Raw genomic sequence first — 26,327 nt, 5'->3', positions numbered from 1 at the left:
GCCACACTGGAAAGGGACCCATTATGGACTCCTCTAACCTATCCACACGGCTGGGTCTGGCCCCTCATGCTGGGCAGTACAGTGCCCAGGCCTTGCTGTGTGAGGGACTCCCAGCCAGCATGTCCCTCTCACTTGTAGAGGGCTCACTGCCCAGAAGGTGGGCTCCACCACTCAGGCTGGGCAGGGCTGATGGATATGGCCAGCTGGGCTCTTGAAGGCTGTGTCCCAGGTATCTGTCACGCTCCCCAGTGCGGCTCCAAGCAGTCTCTGCTGCCCACCATGCATGAGGTCTGGCCCACCTCCCCAGGGCTGAGCTACCTAGGACTGGTGCAGAGGCCAAGCCAGTCTCGGGCAGTGGGGGGCGGAGGACAGTGCGTGGAGCTCAGCCAGGCCCCGCCAGACAAGTGGGTCCTGATGGAGCTGGCTAGGGCAGGTCCTGTGACACTCTGGCCTCACACTGGGCTGGGTGGAATTGGGCTGCCTTCGCCGCACTGTGCCCCATTGCTCCCATCCAGCCCCTTGCTCTGGGAACTGACACCCCCACCCTCTTCACCATATCCCATTGCCACAAACATGTTTGGCATGGGCCCACAAAAGGTTTATTCTGCCCTGCTTGGCATCCACACCAATAAAAAGGCTATCATTCATCCATCATATTTAAAAAAATAAAGCCCCACACGATTCTCCGCCTATTTGGAATATAAACATCTGAAAAACAGATTTCATCTTGTATCATGGACAGAGCTAAGATTTTATTTCTTTTTGCACTAAATAATACTGTATTCTTACAATATTTTATTTATATAGGAAGTGCAACTCCCATTAATGTTAAAAAGAGCTGTAAGTCCTCAGCATCTCCGGGGAGATGCGAGAAGATTAGGGTGACCAGATGTCCCGATTTTACAGGGACAGTCCTGATTCTTGGGTCTTTTTCTTATATTGGCTCCTACTACCCTCGACCCCCTTTCCCAATTTTTTACATTTGCTGTCTGGTCACCTTACAGAAGATCAAAAAAATACTCAAAACACCACATAAGCAGCTACATACCCACCTCTAAGCCAAAACGATTCCAATAATGGCTCCATTGTTCTCATCTCAAAGAAAATCTCACATACCAACACGTTGCTCAATTGGAATATCTCCTAGGAGCATCATGTTTGTTATTATATTAATGAAAGCTACAAAGTTTTGGTAGATATTTGAGAAATGTTATCTGATGCTCGTTATTCCACCATTCATGATACTTAGTAAGCAGAGATTCATTATTCCACTCTTTGATGTAAAAATTACTCACGGAAGTCTTTAAAGAGCAGCACTATATTTGCCTTTTTTTTTTTTTTAAATCATTTGGCCCTCTCACCTGCTCACAATGAAGTAACCAGATCTCCAATGTTTGTCTATTTCCTTAGTGTTTATAAGGAATGAGTTTCCTTTTTCTAATATCTGCACATTTGTTTGGTTAAACTTTATTTTGACACCCCTTTTCAAGTGTACTGAAGTTACAAACGTATGATGTTTTAAATCAGTTCCAACACTTTTTTATTTTCTCATTAAAGTTTGGTACAAAGCAGTTACATTTACAGCAGTCTCTCTTATTTGGTGCTTGAATTAATATTGGTTCCATTCTTTGGCCTTTTATGCATATTTAACATTTCCTCTCTGTAAATTCCCTTTGCCTACCAGTACTTACATTTGCATTTTTACTTCCAGTTTTGCAAATATTTAATAGAAACACTTCCAAGCTTCTTAATCCAAACAACATAGGTTGTTTGCAAGAGATAAAAAAAAAAAAAAAAAAGACAGAAATACTACTGAGTGGATCATTGAAAAGTGTTTGACTCTAATGATTCCCTTAGAGTTGAAGTAAATGCTTTGCTCTTCCTCACCTCACACGACCCCCAAACCAGATTTCCTGTTGCACCAGAGAATGAAACTAGTCTATTGCTATTGCCCAATATTAAGAAGGTGAACTTGATACATAAATGGGGAGCAACTAAAACTAGATCTAAAATTAGTAAGAGATGCAGTGAGCAAGTCTACACTACCGTGCTATATCGGTACAGCTGTGCCACTGTAGCACATCTGGTGAAGACACGCTGTGCCAACAGGACAGCGCTCTCCCATCAGCATAACTGCTCCACCTCCATGAGAGGCGGAAACTATGTTGGCAAGAAAGTGTCTCCTGCTGACATAAAGCAGCGTCCACATTGCACTAAGTCGATGTAATTTACATCTCTCAGAGGGGTGTCCCACATCCCGAGCTACGTAAGTTACATCGACGTAGGCGGTAGCGTAGACCAGCCCTAAGAAAAACATTTGCTGTTTCACTCACATACTTATGTGTTCTCCCCTACATTATCTCCAAACAGTCACATTAAGAACAAAGTTTTGTCTCTTTACAGGGCCGTCCTTACCCATATGCAAAGCATGTAGCTGCGTAGGGCACTGGGAAATTTGGGGCACCACATTTTCTGGTGCCCTGCGCAGCTGTGTGCTGCTCCAGCCCCTGCCCCATCTCTTCCTTATGCCCCCCGCCCCTGCTCCACCCCCACAGCAGGGCCAGGCCTGCACTCACCAAAGGTAGGAAGTGCAGCGACCCGGCCCCAGCGCCACCGGTGAGTGCTGAGGGGCAATTCCCTCTTGCCCCCCAAGCCAGCCCTCCTCCCCCATCCACAGAGGCCTGGCTCCCCCCCCCCCACATCCTGTGGGGGGAAGGGGGCTGCATAGGACCTCAGAATAGCTAGGGATGGCCCTGTCCTTTTACATTTGTGTTAGGATGATTCTTTTATCCTCCTTCAAGATACATCATCATTTACTTTTGCCCCTCAGAACTACTACTAATGATCCCTTTAACAACTCCTTGAAGTCTGTGCTTTCAAAAGTAGCAACTGAAGAGGAAGACAATGATATGGTGCAGTTATGCACATAAAATAATGCGTGTAAATTACTGTATTTGTACTCTTCATGCACGCCATGCCCAGGAATGAAGACTTATCAAGGGCTAGCCAGACAGAATCTACAGTAATCACTGGTGACACATTCTTTCTTCCTCAAATATAATATTTTTTGCCAGTGATCAAATTAAGGGACTTTATGGAGATAACTTATAACAACAGAGCCAGCCTTTCACAAACAAGTATCGTTAAAGAAAAGCACAAATCTAACAGTTTATGCTCTGTAAGTTTGGGGGTAAAGTGATAAGAAAACATATGGTGAATTGCAGTTGGTCAGATTTCACACTAGTTTCTAAAGACATTACAGTGAATGAGAGATAGAGAGAAAAACATAACAATGTAGGGCCTACTTCTGAATTCTTACCTCTTCTTTAGTATCTTTAAATGATGATTTTGAAGTTCGCCTTCTGAGCCCCTGAGGGTTGGTTTCCTCTTGCTGCCCAAAAAGCTCCTCAATTGTTTTTGTGTCAATCTGAAACTGCTGCCGTCTTGCAGCAATAGTCCAGATATTTGTTTTACCGCGGACTTGCTCTTCAGGAATTGTTTTCCAGAAGAAACTCCGCATCCGTTTTTTTTTTGCTGTGGGGGCCATGCTCATTCATAAACTGTGGTGGAGCAGGTGGGCTTGGTCCTGGAGGAGGAGGTGGTGGTGGTGGCGGTGGCACCCCAGGTGGTGAAGGTGTAAAACCAGCACCTGTGACTGAACATGGTGGAGGCAACGGCGGTGCTGGAGGTGGCGGCGGCACTTGTTCTGTTGTTGTATCTTCAATCATTAATCCGGTTGCAACTGAAATAGCCCCATTTTCTTTATCATTGACCAAGGAGAGACAATTCATAACATGCATTTTAGTCTCTCCTATGAGGAGAGACTTAGTTCCCTGGGTTTCCTTGAAACATTGAGCAATGCAGTAGCAATTTGTGTCAGACACTTTCAAACTCTGATCTGACAGCAGGGAAAACAATGCAGGAGCCCTGAATCATCTTCACAACCTACAACAAAAAACACAATAGTGAAATTCAGATCAAAAAGACTGGATTTTTCCCTGGTACAAGTAGCAGCGTATTAGTGGGAAATATACAAAATTAAATGTAAAACAATCAGTCATTTTAAGTTTTAATCTAGATGGGAGATTTTCTGAAAAAAACAAAGTTCTCTAGGGCCTAATTCTGTAAAATTTATGTACATCCACAATAAAATGTCAGCTAATTATAGGGAATTACATTTAAATAAAATTATAAACTTTAAAATTTAAAGCTTTGAGTGCCTCTGGGGAGACCAGAGGTTACTGAAGTATCTATTCTGGATTCAATATAATTTTTAAAGAAACAACATTTATCTCAAGCCATTTCAAACGGAACAAATTCCAACTATTCATTTCAGACTTAAAATACCATTATACAGATTTAAATATGCAGAGTTAGAATGTACTTATATATTGGCAAAAGCTTTGCTTGAAGCTTTTTAAATGGCTTCCCCTTCATCAGTGAATCAAGACAATGAATGATCCCAGATTGTTCAACTATGTAGCATATGGCTTTTTTGCCCTAATATTTTTCATGCAGTTTTCACAAATAAAGTGTACGGAGTCCCAAAACCCTGGATTCTTAATAAAACTTTGCAATACTTATGCTTACTGACCATAAACATGCATCTTCAAAAAGCCTAGCATCTACATTTTGTCATTGTCATTAATTGTCACGTTACAATACATTTAACTAAATGTACACAATAGAAGAGAGACTGCAGTTTTATTAGGATGTGTCTCTATAATTCACTCAGGTATCTAGATTACTGTAGCTACCTCAATAAGCACATCTCACTACAGATAGAAAAAAAAAGGGAGGGGGAAATATAAATTGGAATCATAAATTACATAGCCTAAGCTCTATGCACGTGGAAAGCTGCAAATATTTACTTAAGAAAACTTGTATGTCTAGATGAGATAATCTGGTAGCTCAACAGGAGTTTTCAAAGAAAACTGCATTTTTTTTTATGTTACCACTGTGGTGGAGCAGATGCTGATGTCAGTGGCAGCAATTTTAAAGCTAGTTAGTTTTACTCTTTTTTTTTTTAAAGGCTCAATTTAAAAGTTTGTCAGGTCACTCGTATTAATGAATAGATTTACACTTTTTAGATATTTTCCCTGAGAACACATCAAACTAAAAAGTTTAAAAAACAAGGCCCAACTAAGAATGCTATTGTTTAATCTCATTATTTGTTTACTGGAGGATGTGATTAAACAGCATTGTAATCAGAGATAGATACTACCAAATTGAGTGGTATTGCACAGGCAAGTTAAATGGAGACTGAAGGAGGAGTACCAGGCAAAGAATGGCAATAGGAAATCTAATGAAGAAGTTACAGCAATGCATTTGGGCAAGACTACTACTAAACAAAAGTTTGTTGATTAATTAGCCTTATCTACTTGGCATTATTCCTCCCAATTGACAGGACGTATACAAAAAATACTGGTGGGGTCAGAGAGGAAAATGAGACACCTTCACCGCTGCCAGATATGAACCATTATAGCACACATGCACAGAGAGGAAAAAAAAATTACAGAGACAAGCCATGGGGCAGATCTTCTGCTGATGTAACTTGACATAGCTCCAGTGGCTTCAGTAGAAAGTGATAAGACATCAGTCAATTTCACCTGTGCTCTTCAGAATCTTGTGGGCAGCAGCCAACCAGATATTTATTTCAAATTCACTAGTCATATTCATTTCACTCTCGAGTAGTGAAAGTATTCATGAGTGTGGGGAACCCAGAAAATACAGGCTCTGAAGTGTTAAGGAGGATACTTTGATGGAGGAAGGAAAAGAAAGAAAAAAGGATGTGAGAAAGTGGTGCTTCAAATTTAAGTCAGCTATCTTCTATATGGACTAATAAAATGAATACATTAAGGTTTGTCTTGACTCTCAGAGTGTTACACAAGAAGTGAAAGTTTCTAATAAATTCAGATGCATTAGGAAGAACTGGATAAAATCCTAATCAAACAGTACAGGATATGTTGATTCAACAATGTCTCAATGTTAAACAACCCAAGAGTAGAACTTCAGATACATTAAAGAAGTGGTTCTCAATCTTTCCAGACTACTTCTAGCAACTTCTAGCTGTTGAGTAAAGCCTTTAGATTTCTTAAAACTTGAGATATTTGTATATATTACTTATATTTAAGCTAACTTTAATTTTTGGATAAGCATAATGATGTAGAAAACTGAATATCTATTATGAATTCATTAACAGCTCAAAACAGTTTTGGACATTGGAACCTGTTCCATTGGGACAGGAAATGCTGGCAAAAACAGAGCAAAGACTGACGTATCTGAACACTGCCATGGGGCTTTTAACTTCCTTTTAGAGCACTGCTATAAGTCAGAAAGAAGGCACTGACTTTAATATTTCACCGACAGGAAACAAATAGATTGCACTATTAAGTAGCACTAAATTTCATCATTGGGCAAAGCCCTTGAATACACAGCTTTCAATCCCAAAGTAGAATTCTATCAGAAGCACTACATCGCCCCTAAACATTTTGGTCATTTCTAGAGATGGGACCTATGCTAGAGGCCCTAGAGAAACACCTCCACATCCCAACTTTGGAAGGGTTTGAGTTTTATATCCAAATGTTGAGGCTTGTACCCTATTCTAATCAGCTGAATAGCTATACATAATCCCAAATGAAGCCTCTTATTCCCCAGACTGGCAGGAGTGTTGCAACAGCTGTTACACTCTTTACAGATGAGTCTAGGAGATGGATGGTCCAAAAAGGAAGTGAATCATACATTCTATTGCCTTTCCTTGGGGGAATTAACAGGGAACAAAAGCATCTCCTCTCCACTTCTGTAAAATTAAGCCCATAAGTAGGAGAGGGGGAAAATCCTAGGAAGTAATGGTAAACCTAATAGCTTTGGATGATAGCAACAGCAACAAACTTAATTTTTTCCCATAACCAGGATAGAGGGGAAAAAAGAAGTCTGGAATGAATGTGTGAAAGGAAAACTACAAAAAACACACAAGCATTCAGCTATTGTTTTCCCACAGATAAGCACAGTCACGTAGAGGAGGTCACCTGCTCTTAACAGTACCCTAGTTACTAGGCTGAGATACAGAGGAATGTCAAAATTCCTCTCTCAAAGAATCAGTTTGTGGATGCACCATAATACTAGCCACTAATGTGGGTGGTGGAAGAGAAACTAGCAGACTGGGACAGTGTCTGCACAGCTTATTGATAGCAGCAGGTGTTCCCTAGCCCCTGTAGGAAGTAGAGAGAGGGATGACAGCAATTCCCACTCATAACTAAGCGTAAATTCCCACTTCTAAAATACACTAGGAGCAGGATAGTGTCCTAAACACTTAATTTGATAAAAGTGAACTGGAGCTGAAATTTTAGAAGGAAGGATAGAAAGGGAGAAGATGTGAGATCAACACTTAAAAAGACTTCCAAGATTATAATCTGCATCTTTGCACATTTCTTACATCCAAATCAGTCTGAGCAGCAAAAAACAGTTTTAAACTGATGCCTTTAGTACATGTTTAAGAATGTTCAAATTGAAACTGCTGTACACATATTGAGTAATATCAGGTCTGTAGATCATACTTTTCAAAGGAAAAGGAACACAATATTTTAATTCAATGGAGCATTTTATTTTTTGTCTCACTCATGATTTTATTGTACAGAATTTCACCTATAACCATTCTTCAAAGATGGAGAGCAATAAGGAGCTTTTCCCCAGTTCAGAAGACAAGCACTCCAAAAAATGTTGTTTCCCCAACCACAGTAACTGCCATTTGAAAGAGACACAAAATATTGTATTTGCATACACAAATTAACAAGGGAAATGTTCAGCATACAAAGTAATTTTTAGAATTCACACCTGTTCCTTCTAGTCCATACCTCCTGTTCTCTACCAAATATATTGTTCTGTAAGATATCTCCCAAACTAACATTGAAACAGCACTGCCTTTGAATGCTCACACACCACAATCCTCACCACAGTACTAAGATGTCTGGATCTCAACAATAGCTATACAAAGAAGTAAATGGAGCAACTAGTTGCTAACCACAGTTACAGCAACAGAAAACACTGGGCATGTATAGCTAGAAATCTAATCTGTCAAAATGTGGGTTGTAAATGAAGAAACACTCATATTAATCACAACAACTTAAAAGATGACCACTGAACACATCCTGAGAAAATTCTCATATGAAACATATCCCTTAAAAGTATAACTGAAAAAAACAAAGCCACTTTTAGTTCAGTGCACAAGTCAAACAGACTATGAAGACTAGTGACTGTGTGGCCGGTGGCCACTGGATAATATAAAGACATTTTAGTTTTAAACATTAGCCTTTTGATTCCAAGGATACTTTTAGACAATGGTAAAAGAGGAGTGTCAATATTTGATTTCTGATTGGGAAAAATAAGCCAAAAAGGTTTGTCCTCTATGCAGATAAAAAGGCAAATGCATGTGTGTACACACAGAGCTGACTTAAGAGGACCACCCAAGGGGCAGTAAAAAATGGGTTACTTACAGGTTGGTGTTTAACTAAAGGTCGAACTACATGGTCCTGGAGACCTCGAGACACTTCAGAAGAGTTGATTAAATATGAGGTTTGACTTTAGAGGTAGGCTGTTTGCCCGGCTAGATTCTGTCGTGCGCACACACTCATACGGGAAATAGCAGGGACTTGATTCAGCTAATTACAGCGAAGCCAGCAAGTGTATCCCGTCGGGTGATTCCTCCTCCTCCTCCCTGCTCAGCTGCAGCCCAGAGAGAAAAGGGTCAACCCCTCTTCCTTACCTCATTCTCCCAGCCCCTGCTGGATGCTCTGGGCGGATCCTGGGAGGCAATTAAAGAAACCCTACTGAGAAGCCACGTTTGCTGAGTGTGTTCAGTCCTGGAGCTAGGGTGAGGTGGTGCGGGTTGCGGCGCAGAAAGGCGCGTCCCCCCCCTCCGGGAGATGCTGCCTGCGCTCCCCTCCGCAACACGAGCTGCAGCTGGAAGAAAACCCGGCAGCCAGCAGCTGCGTCCTTCCTCACACCAGCGAGCGTCCTCTCCTCGCACCGCCCCCCACCCCCCCGCTCCTACCCCGGTCAGGGCACTGCCCCTCGCCTTGCTCTCGCAGCCCCCTTCCCGCCAGCGGGAGCTGGGGCAGTTCTGCGCTCGCCCACCGCGTGCGCAAGTAGCGAGGCGCCTTGGGCCGGGTGCAGCACGGCCGCCTCCCCCTCTTCCCGCACCACCCGCGGCTGCACCTGGCGGGGGCCGGGAAGCCCCGCCGTGTCTATGCCAGGCCCTCCCTATTGTTTCTCCATTTCGCCCAGAGGCGACAGGGGGCGCCGCAAGCTGGGGTTTCTGGCTCCTTGGGGCGCCGTGCGCGGCCAGGGCGGGTCTGTCTCTCCATGCCCTAAGCTGACCCAAGTCCCCAGAGCCCCCGCAGCAGCAGCAGCAGCAGCAGCAGCGGGGATTCCCCCACCCACCGCTTCTCTCCCTCGTAGGCTCGCGCAATGCACTGGCCCCTGGGCTGCCACTCAGTCCGTCCCATCATCCCCCTCCCATGTCCCATTACTCCCGGGAGGAGAAAGCCTCGCAACCATGGCTGCGGCTCAGTGGACAACAGCCTTTCCAGCATCAATCACGGAGGGGGGCGTGAAGAGAAACACACCCGTGTGAAAGCTGGAACAGCTCATGACGCAACCGGGGCCCATCAATATGTGTCTTGTTCTGCAGCTGAGGGGGAAGGGCTGTACCCGCCTCCCATCTCTTCAACTTCAGGGGACTCACGGTGGCGCACAATTGCAGATGAAGCCCCGGCGACCAAGATCACTCCCCGCAATGCAAGGGTGCAGCATGGACCTATGTTTACTTTTAATGTCCTTTCCCCCTCTGAAGTGGAAGATACTGAATAGGGAGTTTAAGTTAAGCAAGCAGTAAATATACGATCCTGTGGAAGGAGCCTGGCTGCGCAGAGAAAAACAGCATTTCAGCCTCCAGTAAAGTCACAGTGACACAGGTGCTGGAACTAGGGGTGCTGCAGCACTCCCGCGCTTGAAGTGGTTTCCATCATATACAGGCTTTACAGTTTGGGTCTATGGCTCTCAGCACCTCCACTATACAAATTGTTCAGGTACCCTGCACAGAGGTGCAAAGATTTGATTTTTTTTAATGGTGGGGCCTTTGAAAAAGAGATTGTTCCTCTTCTTTCCAGAGAGCAAAATCGATTTTAATTTGCAGTAGAAGGAAAGTGGATTTTTATGGCTGTGTTACTGCTTCTTTTTAATTCTGTGGGAAGAGACGCAAGGTCACTGCGCCTGAGCCCAACCCCTCCACTTCATCACCAGGCGCGAGCCCTCCCAGGGAAGCCCCAGCAGCTCAGGTCCGGCTGATCTGGTTTCTGAGCTAACGCACAGACCGGCCGGAATGCTGGGCAAAGTCGCGGCGAAAGAAATGAAGAATTCGGTCCCAACCTGGCTCAGCAAAAGCACGGAAGAGAAGGCGGCACGCGTGACAACTCTAGAACGCAGCCGTCCCGTGCCCCCTTGTGTCAGTGCCCCAGTAGTCGGGAATTGCCATGTAAACAACATCCATGTCCATAACAACATACATGATCCACTCACTCGCAGGCTTCACTCGCGCTATTCACATGTCACAACCTTGCTCTCGTTTTCAAGGCCACTTACCTTTTCTGTCTCCAGTTGCTCGGATCCCCCCGGAGGCCCCTTTCCTCAGGGGCGGCCTGAATGCGCACTGCCTCTTCTCTCTCACTCCCCACTGCCTTGGTCTGCCGCTGGGCTCTTCCCCGGGAATCCAGGATAATGCCACCACCTCCGCCCATCTCACTGCAGCCGGGACCAGGCAGCAGGAAGGAGGAGGTAACACGCAAGCGCAGCACGAGGCGGGGCTGCCTCAGGTGACAATGCTACCTTAGTCTCTCCAAGCACGTAGCAAAGGGCAATAAAGCTGGGTGGCTCTTAATTTTCTCTCCACTCCCTGGGCAACATGAGGATCCCACTGAAGTCCGTGGTGAAACTCTCCGTTGACTTCAGTAGTACAGCATTAGGCTCACGCTTTGTACTTGCACCTGTAGTTCTAGCCTAGGAGCTATTGCTTTGGACAGAAGGACAGGGACGAATAATGACACACAGGTTGTGGCTTGGGCTGCACCCATGTCATTTACAGGGAAAGGACTCACACACTGAAACTCCTATCCTGCAAACACCTATGTACCCGCTTACGTTCAGGTACCCAAATAGTCTGGTGCCTAATTAAACAAGTGTGTAAATGTCTGCTGGATGGCGTGGCCAGTGTATTGAAACTATTCACAGAATGAAGATAAAGATGGGACCCCTTTGGTTCTGTTCAGAAAGGACAGCCCCTGGGATTTTTGTTTATGGGCTTGGGGTTTTGTTTTTTCTTTTAAATGAAACTTCTATCATTTTCCCACTCGGGAAAACTTCTCCATGTCTACCGATTTCCATGGAGGTAAAAGATGCCGTCTTCTTTTTCTCCATAAACGTTCCTCTCTGCAAAATTCAAATATCTGCAGATATAGCAGTGTGAAGGGGAGTGGTGTTTTAGAAAACTGGCATGGCAAAAAGATTAAACCAAATATTGAAACATTTTAAATTCAGTGTTATACGTTATTTCTTTTAGAGAGGCTTAGAAACATCTAAATTTTCCAATAAATGATCACGAAGAACTGTTGGTCATTCACTTTAGACAAAATAATACAATGTATTACAAAAAGTGGGAAATAAATGGGTTGTGTCTTTGGATATCTAATTGGTAATTTTGAATAATGATACGGGTCCTAATACTACAAAAATAATGCACATTCTTAACTTTATGTAGTTGGAGTAATGGCATAATCCAATAAGGTCAATGGTACTATGCATAATATATAAAATTAAACACTTGCATCTTTGTAGAACTGGGGCATTTGTCTAAATAAATTCCTCTGTGGCAGCATGTGACAGCGTCATCTGTACTGCCCCAAGTGCAGTACTGGCTACTGATCTATCCACCTTGATCCCTGTCATAGCTCTTTAAGAACTAAATGGTCTATTACAGATACAACAACCTGCAGAGAGGAGGGGCAAGGCTCCTCCTCCCTCACCCAAGTGGGGATAAGCTGGGAGAAGGGGACAAGCATAAATGCTGCCTCCTCCCACGTAGCAGGGCAGTTTCCAGCTTGCATCCACCAAAGGGAATAACAAGCTGCCTGTAGTGCCCTGAGTTAGCAGGGAGTAGATATCAGTAGGAGGAGACCGCAAAACCCTCTGAACTTGAGGACTAAGTGGGGGCCAGCTGAGGGAAACAAAGTGCAGCCCAGCTCCAGGAGGAGAGGTGGGGGGTCCTGCTATAAGGAGGAGACAGAGGTAATCCTAAAGTAATGGTTGTTTGAACTACCCAGCTCCCCCAAGAGGACTGAGGACTCCCACCATAAGGAGAGACATAAAGACACATAAAATACTTGAGGGGACTGGGAAGGGAACCTAAAGGGCAGGCTTCAGAGGAACTCTCAAAACTAGAGGCATCTTTTATTTATTCGGGACTCTTTGTTCTGCCCCCCTTTGTATGAGGTTTTGTAGTAAACAAGCCCTGAGGAGAGTATGATTGAGTCAAGCGTTATGAGTGCCTGACCTGGAGTTACTGGCTTCCTGAGAAGGGAAACCGAGACAAGGAGTTCATACAGTGCAGCACTAACTCAGCAGGGGGTGCTACAGGGCAGGCTTGCCCTAAAACAAAACTATTTCCCATTTGATCACATATGGGAATCACTTATCACACTTTATCAGAGGAAAGTGTGTCATGGGAGAAAATAATCTGTGCAGGAGGATTAATCTTTTGTTAAATGCTGTTGCCAACATTGATGTCATTGTAACTATTTATATAGAAACAAGGTAAAAGCCTTCTCTAAACACACTCAACATAGCCCTTAGAAAGTAGTCTGTTTCTGTAGATGAAACCTTTACAAACTCCATTCTTGCTCCCAGATAAGCATCACCCTTTCCCTTCCCATCTCAGTCCCTCCTCCCCAATGAGTCAAAACCCAGGATCTCAGTGACTCAGAAAGGGGGTAGGCAAAACAGGCATGTAAATACATTCTGAGAACCAGTTATTAGAAGCAGACTAAGTTCAAGCTGTACCTTATTGGGTTAGGAGGAATTTCCACAATCCCAACCTTTGAAAAACATTCCAAGAGTTTATCTGCCTGGGGAAATTTACGGGGCAGGGAGCAGGTGTACACATACACACTATTATAATCCATATGGACATTCTTATGCTGGAATAAATGTCTATTAAGGGAGTCATACGGGTAAATTTCCCCTTGTAGACAAGCCCTAAAGTCCTACTCATGATTTTAAAAGGACTTTAGCACAATTTAAAATACATTAGAAATTGTCTGGGTTTATCTGCTACAATACTCAACTAATCTTACTATTGTGCTTCCCTACTTGCTGCCATTTGAAAGCTGTAAAAAAAGAGGAAAAAATAGGTCCCACACTCTTTATACCCATTAAAATACACTGACTAGAAGGCAGTTATTTTTCAACCCTGTCTCTCCAAAACAAATTTACAAAATAAGGCTCTGATCTTGCAAACACGCATGTCCATGAATAACTTTTTGCTCACATCTGTATCCTACTGAGTAAAACTGGTATTATGGCTCAGGGCCCCATTGTGTTAGTCATTGTAAAAACAAAGAGTAAGAATCTCTGCCCCAAAGAGATCATCATCTAAATACATAAATCAAAGGATGGGGAGGAAAATGATACAATAAATAGTTACTTGTTGCTGAAAATTGGCTCTGCACCAATATTCATAGCTAGTTTTGCCTACCTGCTTCCAAAATGTCACTGGCCTCTGTGGGGTGGGGGAGCATCGGTATTGAGTTCAATGAGTACACTGGCGTTTGTGAAGCTACTCATGTGTATAAGTGTTTGCAGGATTGGGACCTAAGACAAACCACAGTGCACATTTTCAGTTGGCATAAATACATGCAGTTCCACTGCTTTCAGTGGAGTTCTACCCATCTACCCCATCAGAGAATTCGGGCCAGTATTTTCTGAATACCATTTTTCCCTTTCCTGGTAAGAACATATTCAGTATTTTTAAAAATGAAAGTACTGATCAGTTCTTGAGATTTTTTTTAATTTCAGACATAGTAATTTTTTTTGGGGGGGGGAATACAGGAATTTGCATTCTTGCTCTAGAAAGTTTAGTTTAAATAAATAATGATATCCTTAGAGAAAGAAAGGAGTTCTCTAATTTAATAATAAAAAACATATCACAGTATTTTTTATTCTTAAAACTATACGAGCTGCCCTCTTAGCTTCTTGAACATGCAAATAACAAAATAGTATAAATCCATCAGATGAAAATCTTAATTATATAATATTATATAAATCAGATAAACTATTTTGTTTTTCATTCTCAGGTAGCCAAGAGAGCAAGCAGTAATTTTAAAATCAGAGACACTATGAAATATGTATGGTCCGTCCATACAGAAACAAACTGTTCAATTATAATTATAGTAAAAATGTGTTACATCATTTCTAACTCTTGTTGGTGATTTCCCAATATTTTTATTTTCCAAAGTTTGTAAAAGATGTTCTTTTGACTAATAATCAGATATAATTAATTTACAATCTTAGCAGTTGTGTTTCTAAAACCCCCGCTGCATTTTAACATTAAAAATTGAAGATGAGAGATTTTAAAGTAGGGGTGGGATCTGTGAAGGAGTTTAGGGGTTTCAACACTGAGCCTTATGGTGCCTAACTTCTAGGCACCTAGAAAAATCACAGGAACAATACTAGAATCCAATAAGCCAAGTGAGGCTTTTTGACTCCCTATACAATTAATGGAGAGAGAGACAGGCACATAAGACTGTAATCCATGAAAGCCAGCACAGTTGGTAGGGAACCACCTAAATTAGCCAATGGGAGATGCCGACAACAATGGTGTGGGCAAAGTCTTGCCTCTTGGAGATAGGCACCTATCTCTGCTTAGCCATCCATGAATGGAAACCAGCTGCCTGAAGTCAGACAGTTTAGGCATATAACTCATTGCTTGCAGGAATGACTAACATGCCTGCCTTGCTTCACACGTAATGGTAAGAGGTGAAGAAGATGGTAGCAGCAACCAACATATAACATAGCCCAGTTATTAGTGTGCTCAGCTGGGATGCAGGAGACCTGGGCTCAATTCATCCTTCTCTACCAGAGGGAGAGAAAGGATTTAAAGAGGGGTCTTCCATTTCACAACCATCTACCCACTCAGCTATGGGATATTCTGATATTGTAATAGTTGGGGACTACAAATTTACCCTAATTGTGAGCTCAACTGTAAAAAGTATGTGTAAGTTCATAAGATGTCACAATACCCTATAACGCTGATAGGAAAAGTTGTAAAAGGGAGACTGAATTAGTCCAGCAAAAAGTTCTGATATAATTCAAAGACAGTTATGATCATGTTTGGTAATCAAAACAAGCATGGAACCAGAAATCAGTGAACCAGAACTGGTGTGTCAGGAACTAGACCTAATTGGTGGACAAAATACTGGGAGGATGGGCTAACTCATCACTCGCTTTTGGGGTCTTTAAAGAAATAGACTGTGGGAAGAAAAATTGGCTACAGGAGAAATCTTAACTGCCATGGCTACCACCCCCACCATCTCCTGGAACCCTGGGACTTCACCATCCTGAGGGATGCCCTGACCAGACTGGGCTAGAGAGAGGTACCCAGCTGATATTGCCACCTTTACTAGCTCCAGCTGAATCCCAAACACCATCAGGGATATTGGACTTCAGTGAAAACAACAGCTCCATCCATTTCAGTTAATTTCTTCTCTTTCCCCACAAAAAGGCAGTTATTGCCATCTTTGATACCATCTAAAGGACAGTCAAAGAAGGCGGGTGTGGGAAGTTTCTTTTAAGAACTCTCTCCAGCGAAGGGAAATAACAGATTTTGTTACAATGAAAGCCTTCCTTAATACTGTACATTTCAAATGCTCTAATTATTTTTCCTTCATCTTCAATAAAAGGCTAAAAAAATGTTTAATGGTGTGTTTGCAGTGAAACCAAGCAGACTGAGGTCTCTGTATATCAAACCTCAAACCTTGTGTAAAACTGTGTTTAATGTTGGACAATGACTGGGTTATGTTAATATCTTTAGCCTAGATATTCCATCTAAATTAATACCACAGGACTTCCTCAGTCTCTCCTGTTGAAGTTGTTCCATTGTGGGTAAATATGAAAGTGGGCCTGGATGCAGGGTCTCCCACCTCCCTGGTGGGTGCTCTAACCACTGGACTACAGAGTCATTCTCACACTCATGAGTCCATTGACTTATCCACTGCCAATAAAGACTCTTAAATAGTCAGGGAGAGAGAGCAAGAGTGAGACACACACACACACAGTTGCAGCTAGCTCTGCTGCTTAGGAGGTGTAAAAACCCCTGTCAAATCCTTGCTCCCCCTCTGGCCATAGGGAGGCTTAGTTCATTGAAAAAACAGTACTCATCTTCCATCTTAGGGCAGATTTTCATTATGACACCGGTGGGGGGAAGGCATTGTTTATGTTTTTACCACTTACCCCATTGCTAGTACTCATGAAGCTGCATTATTCCTGGAAAATGGATTCACAACAGAAGGATGATAAGGGGATTTGTAATGCAAAACACATCTCTACATGACAGGTTAAAATCTGCCCCGTACTGCAAGAACTGAAAGCTGTTTCTAGACATTGGCTACAGAATTAACCACAAATACTACATTAGCACTGTCATAACTATAAAGGGAAGGGTAACAACCCTCTTGTGTATAATACTATAAAATCCCTCCTGGTCAGAGACACTAAAATCCTTTTACCTGTAAAGGGTTAAGAAGTTCAGGTAACCTGGCTGACACCTGACCCAAAGGACCAATAAGGGGACAAGACAGTTTAAAATCTTGTGGGGGAGGGGGTTGAAAGGCTTTTGTTTGTGCTCCTTGTTTTAGTGGGTGTTCGCTCTTGGGACTAAGAGGGACTGGACATCAATCCATGCTCTCCAAATCTTTCTGAACAAGTCTCTCATATTTCAAACTTGTAAGTAATAGCCAGGATTTTACAGATCTGATTTTTACCTTTTCTTTTTAATAAAATCCTTCTTTTAAGAACCTGACTAATTTTTCCATTGTCCAAAGACCCAGGGGTTTGGGTCTTTGGTCACTTTGTAACCAATTGGTTAGGATATTAGTCTCAAGGCTCCCGAGGAAAGGGGGTGTAAGGGCTCGGGGGGATATTTTGGGGGAAGAGGAACTCCAAGTGGTCCCTTCCCCGTTTCTTGTTAAATCACTTGGTGGTGGCAGCGTACCAGGTTTTAACCTAAGCTGGTAAAAATAAGCTTAGGGGGCTTTCATGCGGATCCCCACGTCTGTACCCTAGAGTTCAGAGTGGGAAAGGAACCCTGACAAGCACTATCATAGGGTTTTGTAACCTTAATGTAGTGGAGGGGGTGTTTTCAATATAGCTTACCATATAGTCGCTTTATTTGTTTGTAGTCTCATTCCAGGTACTAATAGATAAAAGTTCATTTCACACTTGGTGCTAATTCTAGCTGATGCCCCCATGGACGATTCGGCAAAGAGGCCTAGTAATGAATAAGTCTAGAGATGGAACTTTCTTACCCCTAGTCATGTTTCCAGTCATTGCCTACATTGTACCTGTTCTGTGGCTAGCTTGAGGTCTTCTGTTTTCAGGGCTCACCAGCTGGCACAACCATTTGATTCATTTTGTTAAAAAACAACAACAACAACAACAACAACAAAAAACTACCAACCAGAAAAAGCTTTAGGAACATGGTCAAGTTTAGCTTTAGTTTTAAATGAATTTAGTGGAAACAGCTCAGTCCTACTGAACAGCAATTCATATCACACAACTCAGCACATAATTTGGCACTACTAACAGTAGCAGGAGAGGATAGGCTCAAGTCTGAGTCATCATGGGCATTCCAAGAGAATATGAGGTCAGGGTTGAGGTCACCAGCAAGGAAGCGCAGAGCTGCTTATACTGTAGCTGCTTGTGTCCAGACTAAAAAGACTTGTTTCTGCTCCCTGTGTCTGTAAAGATGCTTTAGGAGGAGAAGAATTACATATTTTCTCAACAGTCAATCAGTGCTCTGAAATTGTCAGTTACAGCTGTCCTCAGTTCACCAAGCAGTACTTGAGTGGGAAAACAAGGGCCGTCCTTAGCCAGAGGCAGAACATGCTGCCACCTAGGACACCACTAGGTCTGGGGGCACTGCTCTGCTGGGAGCCCAGATAGAGGGGAAGCAGTGGAGAATGTAAGAGCAGGGCTGCTGGGTCCTAGAGAGAGCCAAATGCAGCACAGTCTGAGGAAGGGGATTGGCTGCTGGGGTTTCTGGGAAGGATCTCACCTGTGAGTGTGACTCTTTCTCCCGGCATGAGGTGAGGCAGGCTTGGCAGCATCCTTTGTTGTCCCCCATAACATACATTCTTCTCTCTCCTGCCCCACAGAGCACCCCTCCTTTTCTCCCCCCCCCCACGGAGCACCCCTTTCTCCTCCCTCCCCTCTGTCAGGGCTGGGTTGGGTGGGAGGGGAGGCTGGCTGCCTGTCTGCTGAGGAATGACAGTGAAAGTAACTCACTTCCTCACAGGCAGCCAGGATTGGAATGGTCACACATGGCTGGGCTGGGGATAGCCAGATAGCATGCGTGAAAAATCAGGACGGGGTTGGGGTAGGGTGAGAAGATGTCCCACTTCTATAGGGACAGTCCCAGTTTTTGGGTCTTTTTCTTATATAGGCTCCTATTCTCCACCTCCCATCCTGATTTTTCACACTTGCTGTCTGGTCACCCTAGGTGGGGGTAATTGGTGCCTATATAAGACAAAGCCTCAAATATCGGGACTGGCGCTATAAAATCGGGACATCCGGATCTGGTCACCCTAGCTGGAGAGTGCGTCTCTCCCCCGGGATCGCAGTGATCCATCTCATCAGATGCTGTGCTAACTTCATCATGGTCTGTTGGGCTGGCGGTGGTGCCCATTGGCGTGTGATCAGACCTGAGGGTTTGCTGCTGCTATTGCCACTCTGCACTCCAAGAGGTGGATTTTGGGGCCCTGCAGTTTTCCACCTATCTCCTCCTCTACTGCAGCTGTTGGACCAGCAGCCTGGGGGGTGAGCCAAGCATGAAAGTAGTGCTGTGTTTCCATTTAGATTGTCATTTAACAAATATGTTCACCAAAAATGCTTGCTAACAATCCTGAATTCAATTTCAATATTTTTTTTAAATCAATATCTCAGCCAAAAACAGAAAATTAAGTTGCTGACAATTATTTGTGACAAGTTTGGTATGGGGAAGGGAGTGGGCCAGTTTTCATCAGAGAAACAAAAAATGTTGACTGACTTTCCTATAGCCCTGTTACTACTAAATAGAGCCCTCCAATAACTGTAATATGCTCATCTCCTTACTAGTGTATAGAGCAGGGGTCAGCAACCTACAGCACACATGCCAAAGGTGGCACGCAAGCTGATTTTTGATGGTACGCAGCGGTGGGCTGAGCGGCTCAGCCTGCCGCTGTTCTGGGGTTCTGGCTGCTGCCCCATTGCCATCCGGGGTCCCAGCTGCCGGCTCCGCTCAGCACCCACTGCTGGCCTGGGGACTCCCAAGGAACTCTAGGCTGGCAATGGGCTGAGCAGGCTGGCGGCTGATACCCTGGGTGAGCCACTCAACCCACTGTCAGCCTGGGGTTCCATTCACTCAGCTGGCAACGGGCTGAGCAGGACTAAATTCAACGAAATAGGAGAACAAGAGCAACTAATGACAAAGTGCAAGAACCTACAGCAGTGGACTCCAATCTTTTTCGTCTGGCGGTCACCAGACCAAGAACTGTGGCGGCGGACGAGGATCCGCCAAAATGCTGCTGAAATTCAGCGGCATTTCGGTGGCGACACCTCTGGATGACACTGCTTGTCAGCGGCAAGCGGCATCATCCAGAGGTGTTGCCGCTGAATTTTGGCAGCATTTCGGCGGATGCTCGTCCACCGGCCAGTACGCAGGTGCACTGAGAGGCCACTGCGGGCGCCATGGCACCTGTGGGCACCGCGTTGGGGACTCCTGACAGAGAGCCTCCTGAAGCACAGCGATTGTTTTGATTTAAATGAACTTGAACTGTATGAAGAATTGAGTACACTGTCATCAATGTTGCCACACGCAAAATCGATGGACATTGTACAGTTTATTCATACCAGCAAAACTTGTTGACATATATCCTAATGTGTACATTGCCACTCGTATTCTACTGACAATTCCTGTAACAGTAGCATCAGGAGAACGGAGTTTCTCAAAACTAAAGTTCATTTAAAAACTATCTCCACTCTACAAGGAGTCAAACACTTGTTTGATTGCAAGAATAGCAAGACCAGTCAAGACATCACTTTGTCTTTGTCATACAATGACATTATTACTGATTTTGCAGCCAAAAAAGCCAGAAAGATTGCTTTTAATTAAAAACAAATCCTTGTTTCAATATAAATTTCCAATAAAATGTAGACAAATTTAAAAAATATTATTTGCATCATTCTGTCAAATCAGAATTTTTTCTGTAGTGCTACTTCTTTAGTGCTAGTCCATCAGCATTACAGTGTGCTTAATTAAGTTAAACTGGTTTTAATAACATGCATGTGGCAAGTTTTCCAATAGAGTAAGCTTATGTTTGTGTTGCTAAGAGCAAGACAGGCACAGGGGCACCAGTTTAATAATCCTGCCTAGGGCACCATAAATCCTAAGTACGGTCCTGGGGAAAACCACCTAACAAACTACTAGAAACTGTGTATTGAAAAGCTTCTGACAAAAACCCCACAGGGTGAGAGAAAGGTCAGTTTAAATTTCACATCCAAGCTCATGCTCTGCCTCTAACTTGACCTGTTGGGTGTGCTTTTTAGTATTATTAATACAATGACATAATGGAAGTCTCTCATGGGTGCATAGATTTTCAACCTTTTTGAGTGAATATTTTTGCTTATGACTGGCAGTAATGTCACAGTGTTGCCATTCATTCCTCTCCATAACTTTTTCCTCCAATATAAGCCCAGCCTGGTCATGTCCCACTATCTAGTCAGTGGTCAGCCTCAAGTTTGGGCTTTGGTTGCATTTGCTTTATTTTCTTTGATAACCTACCATCTTCTACAGCGTCCTCACCATAATCTTTTCAGTTGCAGCTAGTCCCTTATTCTGATTTTACATCCTATTGATGTGATTTCTTTTGTCTCTAAAATCATTCCACTCCCCACTTGCCATCTTGCAATGAACACTCCTCTACTGCCTCCAGCCTTCTGATGTCTGTTTCATTTAATGCTGCTGCTTCCAGACCATACAGTAATACTGTTAGTACACTGGTTTGATAAATTTTCATCTTGGTACCCGATGTAACGTTATCAGTTCATAATTTCATCAATTTCTGTGCAACACTTCTAGCTAAAACACACCTTTTCTAACCTCATTCTTGGTGGAACCATCAGCACCAATCAATCTTCCTAGGCACTCATAAGATTTTACTTGTTCTACAACTTCACTGCTGCTGCATTTCAACACTTTATCTATTGTTATTTTTCCAAGATACAACCACTTCATCTTCCTGGTATACACTGAAAATCTAAGTCAACTACATCATTTTCCCAAGGTAGGGAAGACTACCATCACTAATTCAAATCTGTCTGCCGGTTGTACAGTTAAGAACATAATCAAAAGTGACTAAAAATTCTATGCCCCCTTGTCTCACAACAAACTTTGAGCTGAACCAGTTGCTGAATTGTCCAACAGTTTTTATGGCATTGCAGGAGTCACCGTGGATGGATAACTGCAATTATAAATTCTTAACTGGAAATCCATATGATTCTACTACTTTTCATAATGCTTCCCTCCAAACTGAATCAAATGCCTCCTGAAGTTGATGAAAACAGAAAACATCTTTAAACCCTATTCTTGCTTTTTCCCCCCTCAATCAGAGTTGGAATATCTGATATATGCAACTTCAGCCTTGTTTGAAGCTACAAGAAACATGTAAGTAGTAACTTATTAAAAAGCAGATTTGACATGATAAAGCAAAATGATATTTTGGCACTCAAAGGCCTATTAAATCAACACTTCTAGCATCTACAGTTCATCCATCAATAATGAATAAATACTTGATCTGACGTGTTTTTGGTCATACAGTCTCAGCTATACTAAAACTAACAGATAGATGCTTCTATAGTTAGGTAATTAAAAATCAAAGTGAAACACCAGGAAGGTAATTTATTTGGTATCAATCTGTCCTAACTCTTATTTATAACTAAATGGCATGTTTTATGCTTATTACTCCCACCAAGGGGAAGAATTAACTCACATTATGTACAAAGTGGTCTCAATGTTTTGTTTCAAGAAACAAACAAATAAAAGTATTTACAATTCCAAAACCAAATTGCATTTGACTTATTTTTTTATTATTATTATTATTTTTTAAGTGTGACAGGTGAGTTTGGGCATGGAGAGTTTCAGCCTGGGTTTTGTGAATCTGCATTACAAACCCCATTCAAAATAGAGGCTTTGTTCAAGTACTGTAAATAGCTTTATTCTCATTAGTGAAACTTAAATAAGCCACACTATTCTATTTGATCATTCAATTAGAGTGATCAGTTGAATTCATGATAAGCCTTTGTACTCTTAAAAAGAGCTACATTTACAATAATGGAAGATGAAAGTATTCTGATTTTTTTCTAGAATGAGATAACAGTAATGTGTTAAAGTAAACAGCAGCTTTGGAAACTGGCCTGAATATGCTATAAACTTCAAACAGTATTTTTGTTGACAGCATACACTATCCCTTCATTGTCTACACTAGTGAGATCCACTTAATACATTTTTCATTACAGGTGGGGCTGGTAGCCTACTAAAGTTGCCCAACACTTAACGTTAGGTTGCCCTGATTTCAGTTGTTCATAACTTGGTGAAAGCTGAACCATTTGGGCTGAAATTTTCCATTCTGGGTGTCTGCCTCTGTCTGAATTATTTGTTTTCATTTCAAATAATTTCAGGGAACAAAGCTAAGGAAAACATACATTGTTTTGCTTACTTAAAAAAATCCAACAACCTTTTCTTTGAAAAGCTCAGGTTCTTCTATGCTTTGGAGCAGGGGCTTGAATTTTGGCAGAAGGGGTGGCCTTTGTGTCAGGAATGTGCCTTTTGCCATCAGTATGCAAAATCTTCCCATATTTGGCCAAGTTATAAGCTTTTGAGATGTCACAGCTTGCACATGCTGTGTAGAGACTTCTTAGTTTTGACTGAGCAGCTACATTCCCTGAAGATTCTGCCTTGCAGTGGGCATGCTCCAGCATGAGGCTCAGCAGAATTTTCCCTGAAACTTGCAGCTCTGGGCTACTGTGGGTCATTGCTGGCTCTGGGTCTGGGCACCTGAACTGACAGAAGGGAACCTGTCTCGCCTGTGCTTTCAAGGTGTGTCTACGCTGCAGGTGGGAGCAAGCCTCCCAGAACAAGTAAACAGACTCACACTAGCAGGGCTCACAGTTTGCATGCTAAAAATACCAGTTTGGATATTGCAGCTCAGGCAGGAGATAGGGCTCTCAAGCCTAGGGCACCATGTCGCACTCCAAGCCACAATGTCCACAGCACTATTTTGTCATGGGCTAGGTCACACTCCACTAATATGAATCTGTCTGCCTAGGCTGAGAGGCTTGCTCCCCGGTGCAGTGTGGACATACACTCAGCAAACTCCAGCTGGGCCCAGGCGGCATGGAGGAAGAAACTGTCTGATTCAGATGCAGAGGGGACAAGAAGCAGGGGTGAAAGGAGAGGGAGGTGGGAATCAGACCGCAAAGATGTAGGAAGATTGAAATCAGATAAGGAGTCTGGGGGTAGGGAGACTACGATTAGGTGGACAAGGAGATGGAGGGAGGAAGACTGAAATGAACAAGGAGCCCAGAGGAGACTGGGACTCCAGTAGGGATAAAGAACATGGGCCAGTGGGGAGACAGATTAGATGACAACCCTGTGGGCAGAGCTGGGGGAACTAGGAATGACTGTGTAAAGGCACTGGGCTGGGGAGTCTGAAGGGTGATAGTAGGAGCCTGGGTTGAGAAGCCAGAGGAATGGAGATGAGGGCACTGGGTAGACAAAGAGAGTGGGACTGGGAGGAATACTTGGTGGGAAAGACACAAGACTGGGACAGGTTGGAGGGATAGGGGGAGAAATGGGCAGAAGATTTGTGTCCCCTAGAACACACTCCCCTCAAGAGCCTGGAATAGAACCCAAGATTCCCGAGTCTCACCATTCCTGTGTAAGCAAATACATGTGAAATCCACTGGCAAAGTGCACGTCTCATCTCTCGCTAATGTTGGTCTGCACATAGGATGACAACCTGTTACTGTTATCAATTACTCAGGTGGCAGAGGTCTGTGTGATGAATTGAAGGTTTCAACCCTCTTGCTAACCCATGTCCGTTTTCATATGACACCACACGATAGAATTTTTTTTCCCAGTTTGCTTTATTTAAGACCTAGGAATACATACAAAATTACATTACAAACATTATTAAGGTTGCAAAGTCAAGCACTCTAAAGTTAAAACATGTCAGAATTAAAGGACCTGATTCAATCTTAATTTTGCTCCCTTGTGCATATGTATTATGATACAGTTTTTAAAGATATGATCACACACTTTTTTTCACAAGACCCCTGCCTCACTCAGTGCACAGAATGGACATGATTTGGACATGAATCAGGGTTGTGTTGTGATGGAGACTTGTCTGTAGGATCCCTGCCTCATTTGCTGCAGAAGTTGAAAGGTGTATAGTGAATGAGGCAGGTGATTGCAGGAAGAGTAAGGATGGTCTCATGGTTAAGACAGTTGAATGCTGACCTAGAGAACTTTATTTTCTCCCTGCCTCTGCCACAGAGTTCCTTTGTGATGCTAGACTATTTAACATATTTTTATCAATGCCCTGGAAGAAAATGTAAAATCATCACTGATAAAGTTTGCAGATGACACAAATTGGGGGAGTGGTAATTAATGAAGAGGACAGGTCACTGATATGGATTGCTTGGTAAACTGAGTGCAAGCATAAAATGTGTCGATACGGCTAAATACATATGTATACATCTAGGAACAAAGAATGTGGTCCATATGTACATGATGGGGGACTCTATCCTGGGAAGCAGTGACTGAAAAATTCAGATTTGAGGGTCATGGCGATCACAAGCTCCCAGTGTGACACTGATCAAAAGAGCTAAAGCAATTCTGGGATGCATAAATAGGGAACTCTCAAGGAATAGAGAAGTTGTTTTACCTCTCTATTCAGCACTAGTGTGACCACTGCTGGAACACTGTGTCCAGTTCGGGTGTCAGCAATTCAAGAAGGACGTTGATAAACTGGAGAGGGTTCAGAGAAAAGTCACGAGAATGATTAAAGGATTAGAAAACATACCTGATAGTGATAGACTTCAAGAGCTCAATTTATTTAGCTTAACAAAGAGAAGGTTAAGGGGTTACTTGATTACAGTCTATCAGTACCTATGTGGGGAACAAATATTTAATAATGGACTCTTCCATCTAGCAGAAAAAAGTATAATATGATCCAACAGCTGAAAGTTGAAGCTAGACAAACTCAGACTGGAAATAAGGCATAACTTTTTAACAATGAGAAATTAACTTTTGGAACAATTTAGCAAGGATTTTGGTGGATTCTCCATCACTGGCAATTTTTAAATCAAGATCAGATTTGTTTTATTTTGTTAAAAGAGGTGCTCTAGGAATTATTTTGGGAAAGTTCTATGAGCTGTGTATACAGGAGTTCATGCTACATGATAAAAACGGTCCCTTTTGGCCTTTTAATCTATGATATTTAAACCAATGTTTTCAGAGGTGATCACTAATTGTATTCCTCATTTTCTGGGTGCCTGATTTAAGATCCTGGGGTCTGATTTGGAGACATCCTGAGCATTCTGGTACAACTGTAGACAATGGGAGCCATGCTTTAAGCATATGAAGTGCTCTATAATGCGAAATACACTGAAAAATCAGGTCCCAAGTATCAAATTTGGCACCCAAAGCTAGTGGAAACTCTTAACCTTTGTGCCTCTGTTCCCCATCTGTAAAATGGAGATAATACTCACATATACCTCACAGGAGTATTGAGAAAATGCATTTATTAGTGTTTGGGATGCACTCAGGTACTACAGTGATAAACACCACTAGTAAACGCTATGAGGAAATTAGCAGTCCTGTCTTCAGAGCAGGGCTTAACTATTGTGCAGTCAATAAAGCATAAGACACACACTGACCACGGAGCAAAAGAAATACTGAATAGGTGCTT

General features: G+C 42.9%; 1 protein-coding gene across 1 annotated transcript in view; it reads right to left on the bottom strand.

Moving 5' to 3' along the window:
• FHDC1 (FH2 domain containing 1) overlaps window positions 1–10,771 on the bottom strand; it is a 51,064-nt gene extending 40,293 nt beyond the window's left edge. The window contains 3 exon segments of the mRNA XM_050946231.1: window positions 3,320–3,544; window positions 3,546–3,945; window positions 10,639–10,771. Coding sequence (XP_050802188.1) covers window positions 3,320–3,544; window positions 3,546–3,800 — 480 coding nt within the window. The 5' untranslated portion in view covers window positions 3,801–3,945; window positions 10,639–10,771.
• Between the last annotated feature and the right edge of the window lie 15,556 nt (window positions 10,772–26,327).

Source organism: Gopherus flavomarginatus, chromosome 3, assembly GCF_025201925.1.
Source record: "Gopherus flavomarginatus isolate rGopFla2 chromosome 3, rGopFla2.mat.asm, whole genome shotgun sequence".
NCBI lineage: Eukaryota > Metazoa > Chordata > Testudines > Testudinidae > Gopherus > Gopherus flavomarginatus.
The sequence above is the reverse complement of the archived record's forward strand: the minus strand, read 5'-3'. Positions and strand labels throughout refer to the sequence as shown.